Genomic DNA, 5,046 nt, shown 5'->3' on the forward strand with positions numbered 1-5,046 from the left:
AATGAACTTCCATGACCAAACCATCTTGTGCTAAAGAATACTGTAGTATGCAAGACTATTGTCTGCAATTTCATTAGAAAAAGTCTGTAGAAAAACCAATGTTTAAGAAAACTGACCTCCTCAGCTTCAGGGTACATCCCAAGATAGAAATAGCAACATGCTAAACTAATCCAGTTCTCTGGTTGTGGACTTTTATGATGTTTAGTCAGTTTTTCATATTCTATTAATGCTCGTTTGTAGTCTCCAAGGTGAAAGGCACAATATCCAATCCACTGGTCCGTAACATCACTCGTACTGCCGCTGTTTCTCTGAAACTATAAAAAGTAATGTGTGAGTGTAGAAGAATAAGCTTTGAAAAACATGCAAATTTTCAACTAGACATAAATGTCTACATAGTGGCCATTCCATTTTATTCTGAAAAAGCTCTCTTTATCACAAGGGGTCCCAGATCATTTTGAGTTTAGAAGAGAAGTCCCTATTATTATATACAGAATTTTTTGTTTAGATGGATAATCCTCATGATTTTGAACTGAATTAATATAAAGAATGGCAGAGATTTTTGCCTGAAAAAAATGTCCACTATTTCACATTCACCTCGAGGAGAGTTATTGCTCCAGTAAAATCACGCTTGTTGAGAAAATCCTCTAGTTTTGGCAGTACTTTCTTGTTAGCATGCGCAGCGGCTTGATGTCCCACGTGTGCTCCTAGAGCTGGTTTTGCCCGAGAGAGTATCTGAAGGGTGAGAATAACAAATAAAAAAATTACGTATCTTAAGCTGGTTCAGTAGCTCTATAAAAAAAATTTTTTTACCATTTTGTTTTTTATACTTTCTAAAAAAAGCAATATATAGTTAGTGTTAAAACATTTACATATGGCTCTCTAAACAAGATTTTCGATGTCTAACAGTAAGGAATAGAATACAGTTGACATATAAAAATGATTGTAGCTACGTATTACTAAGATTTTTTTGAAAAAGGCTCTACTATACTTGTGCACTGAGTACTTGTAATTAGCTGTCAACAGTTATTTGCAACAGTAAACAGTAAAAATATACTGATTTCATTGATTGATTAAACATGTGGCAAGATAATACACACAGTATTCTCTAAGCAAAACATCTATGAGTAGGTTAGTAAAATGGGTCTGTAAATTTAGTATACAGATACCTGTATGTACTGTATTGGGAATTTACAGAAGTTCAAAGGCAATTCAAAATTTAGTTGGAAATAAAATAAGAAGCCTAAAAGACTTGGGAAGTACCTGAAAATTAAGATTACTTTCAAAATTTACCAAAATAATGTGAGAAATTTGATATTTTGTTTGTGTCTTTACGCAGAAATGCTCCTCGAGAAGCCACATTTAGTACCAGCCAGCCTAAGGTAAGGAATATGCTGTATGATGATGGGTAGAGATGTGGAATGACCCAATACCAGTCAAAACCCAGACATGCAAGGTTAGGTTGAGATGAAATTCTGTACTTCACATTTATGATTTAAACGGGTAATTCTAATGAAGAGCTCTTCACAGACATACTGTTTATAAATTCATTTTTTTTTTTTTTTTCACTACAATATAGGAAAGGGGGGGTGTACACAATCTACTGCAGGTGAGATTAGCTTGGAAATATACCAAAATAACATGAAAAATTTGCCATGTTATGTTCATGTTTTATATCAAAGAGATCCACAGAATGCCATCTTTAGTACCAGCCTCTCAGGGATTAACATAAAAACATGAACAAAAGACAGTAAATTTCTTGCAATATGTCGGTAAATTTTTCAAGTTATCTCACCTGTACTGCATCACATACTACACCTTGTCTGTAATGTTTAGTATAAAAAATTGAACTAATAAAAAAATAACTTTATGCAAAACACTTCATTAGAATTACTAATTAAGCACTTTAGGACAGGTTAGGATAGGGCACTTTTGATGTGATTCAATCATTTTCATTCCCCCTCCCCCCAAAACAAACTCCTTTCCAGCACCCAATGGGCAGAAGTGCAACATGAGATAGCGTAGGGGAATCATACCCTAATGGTCAAGTGTGCAACATGAGATAGCTGAGGGGAATCACTAGTGCTTGACATAACTGGGGAGGGTGAAGAATCATAGCTTATTAACTTACCCAGCCTAAACTATCGTATAAACAACGGATAAAACTGAAGCCTAGTAGGTAGTAACCCCCGGTTCAACACCTAAAAGATGAACATAAAAAAAAAAAAAAAAAAAAAAAAAAAAGATAAAATGCACTACACAAAGATATTAGGCTAATACAAATAAATAAAAAAAGTAAAGGGTGGTAAATATTCTAATCCGAGGCTAGTTGGGAGATGACTGCAGTAGTTGCCTTCAGTTTTACCAATTACGCTTGCGACAACAGATTGCCTTTTTAGAGACATGTAGCCTAAGGTGGGGGGGGGGGGGGGGGGGGGGGAATGTGTTTTTAGGCTAGACAGATCTACACATCAGCCATTATTGGGCTAAAGGAAATAAAAATCACACAAACAAGTAGTATAAAATACAAATCAGGCTAAACTAAAATTATCGTTCAGTTAAAAGTTATTTGTTTAAAACTGAAGACTACCTACTACTGCAGCCCTCTTCTAGCCAGAATATTTACCACTTTTTTATATTAATATTTTTTGTGTATATGGTTATGATAACCATCTGTTTTCTGTTTTGTATTTTAAAGTATTTGTTCGTGTGTGTTTTTATTTCCTCTAGCCATGAAGATCAGTCTTAGGTAGTAGGCAAAACGTAATTCAGTTATTAAAAGTATTTCACAACTTCTATTACAGCACTAATAACCTGTATTATCATAAAAATACAAAAACAATCAAGGCACTAACCATTTTTGTAAATTAGCAAGAATAGTAATCATAAATGCGGCACGATTGGTGACTGACAGGAATTACTCTATTTGTTTTGAAGGAATGTGTCAAAAACAGGTGATCGTAATGTCCACGGAACTGAGTATAAGCGTTACGTATCCTTTTGTTCTAAGTATACGTGAAATTTTCCTTTATTTATATTATCAAAAGCTGTTTTGAATTATATTCGGTTTCATGTAGTGATGTTTTTCAATAAATATTATTTTTTATGGGTTAGAAAGTGCTATTTTGTTATTCGACAGAAAACGATACCATTCCTAACGGTTTAAAGAAAATGTCCGGGCTTCTAAGTACACACGAACTTTACCGTTATTTAAAAAAAAAATTATATTCGGTTTCACGTGATGATTTTTTTTAAGATTTATATTTTCATTGGTGTTATAAAAAATTATATTTTCATCGGTGAAAAAGAGCACTTACGCTATTTGACAGAGAACCATAAAATTCTAATTATAAAAAGAAAATATTACCATTATATCCAAAAACATATTCCAGTGAATTTTTAATGATTCATACTTTATGTGATTATATCTGTAAGGAAAAACTTATAGAATTTATTATGAACGAGACAGTGCACTTATGCCATTCGACAACAATAACCATAAAATTCAAAGTTCACGAAATTTACCGTAATTTCTGAAACAGTCGTGAAATTATAGTAGAGTTTGTACTTCTAAGTGATGATTATGTGTCAAAATAGTTCTTATTATAGACAAGACAGTGACTTTGACTATATTAAGAGTAAGGCAGTGCACTTTCAGCATATAGAAAAATAACAAGAGAATAAAAGAAAAAAAGTTTGACTGGACGACGCTGCAAGTTATAAGTGAACATTAGTTATAGAAAACAAATGAAGATTGAGATGTTTTATGGGATACTGTGGGAAAGTATTTCTCTCTCTCTCTCTCTCTCTCTCTCTCTCTCTCTCGCTCTCTCTCTGTTAATACTGCCTTGTTTTTATTTTACGATTTTTTCCAGGTTTGAAGAATACAAAAGGACATGATTCGTTTATATATATATATATATATATATATATATATATATATATATATATATATATATATATATATAATATAGATAATGTGTTTGTGTATGTTACACACACACACACACACACACACACACACACACCACACACATATATATATATATATATATATATATATATATATATATATATATATATATATATATATATCAAGCAATACAAAGTCCTTTAATATCTAGTATATATATATATATATATGTATATATATATATATATATATATATATATATAATGTGTTTGTGTATGTTACACACACACACACACACACACACACACACACACACACATATATATATACTATATAGAATATATATATATATATATATATATATATATATATATATTTTTAGCTCATAGCCGCCTTATTCCTATAATAAATCAAGAGCAACCCCTCTCCCCCTTACGTTCATAAACCCTGACGTCAACCCGTATGACGTCATCAAAGTAAATAACGACCTCTTGAAATAGATTTTAAGAAGGTTCTTTGTCACTTTCATGAGGGATTTTTATTATTATATTTTTTCATATTCGAACCAAGACGTACGTGACGTCACAGTTACACATATCTTAAGAATCGTCCTTTGCTCCTGTTTTGTTCTAAAGATTTTAATTGTTTCATTTCAGCTGATTTTTGTGGTGATTTGTACTTTTGTCTTGTAATTTGTTAAAAAAAAAACGTGTAATTTTTGCAGACTGATGATGCGTTGAAGCAACATGCAACGTTGCATATAATTAAATCATGTTACTTAGACTTTTGACATACTGGGATTCATGAATGTTAAATATATATATATATATATATATATATATATATATATATATATATATATATATATATATATATATATATATATATATATATATTCTTAAAAAATCACAGTAGATGCACGTGACTTCATAAATAAGCGAATACCACGGGAAATTGATAGTCAGAAATCCAAGCGCTTTCGTCTTTATTCAGACATCGTCAAGGAGCTACTAAAGTACAATTGGAGAGGAACCAGGCCTCAGGTACAAACAAGATCAGGAATACAGATGGTTAATTATCAAAAGGGTAAAAATTAAAAGGGATAATCCAGGATTATCAGATATCACACGGTCACA

The 5,046-nt window shown here is 31.6% G+C and overlaps 1 protein-coding gene across 1 annotated transcript in view; it reads right to left on the reverse strand.

Annotated features, from left to right (window-relative positions):
- The window catches only part of LOC135199236 (intraflagellar transport protein 56-like), a 111,149-nt gene extending 108,187 nt beyond the window's left edge, over positions 1-2,962 (reverse strand). The window contains 3 exon segments of the mRNA XM_064227105.1: positions 117-314; positions 595-732; positions 2,853-2,962. Coding sequence (XP_064083175.1) covers positions 117-314; positions 595-732; positions 2,853-2,855 — 339 coding nt within the window. The 5' untranslated portion in view covers positions 2,856-2,962.
- Positions 2,963-5,046: the final 2,084 nt, after the last annotated feature.

Source organism: Macrobrachium nipponense, chromosome 25 (genome assembly GCF_015104395.2).
Source record: "Macrobrachium nipponense isolate FS-2020 chromosome 25, ASM1510439v2, whole genome shotgun sequence".
In the NCBI taxonomy this organism is placed as follows: domain Eukaryota; kingdom Metazoa; phylum Arthropoda; class Malacostraca; order Decapoda; family Palaemonidae; genus Macrobrachium; species Macrobrachium nipponense.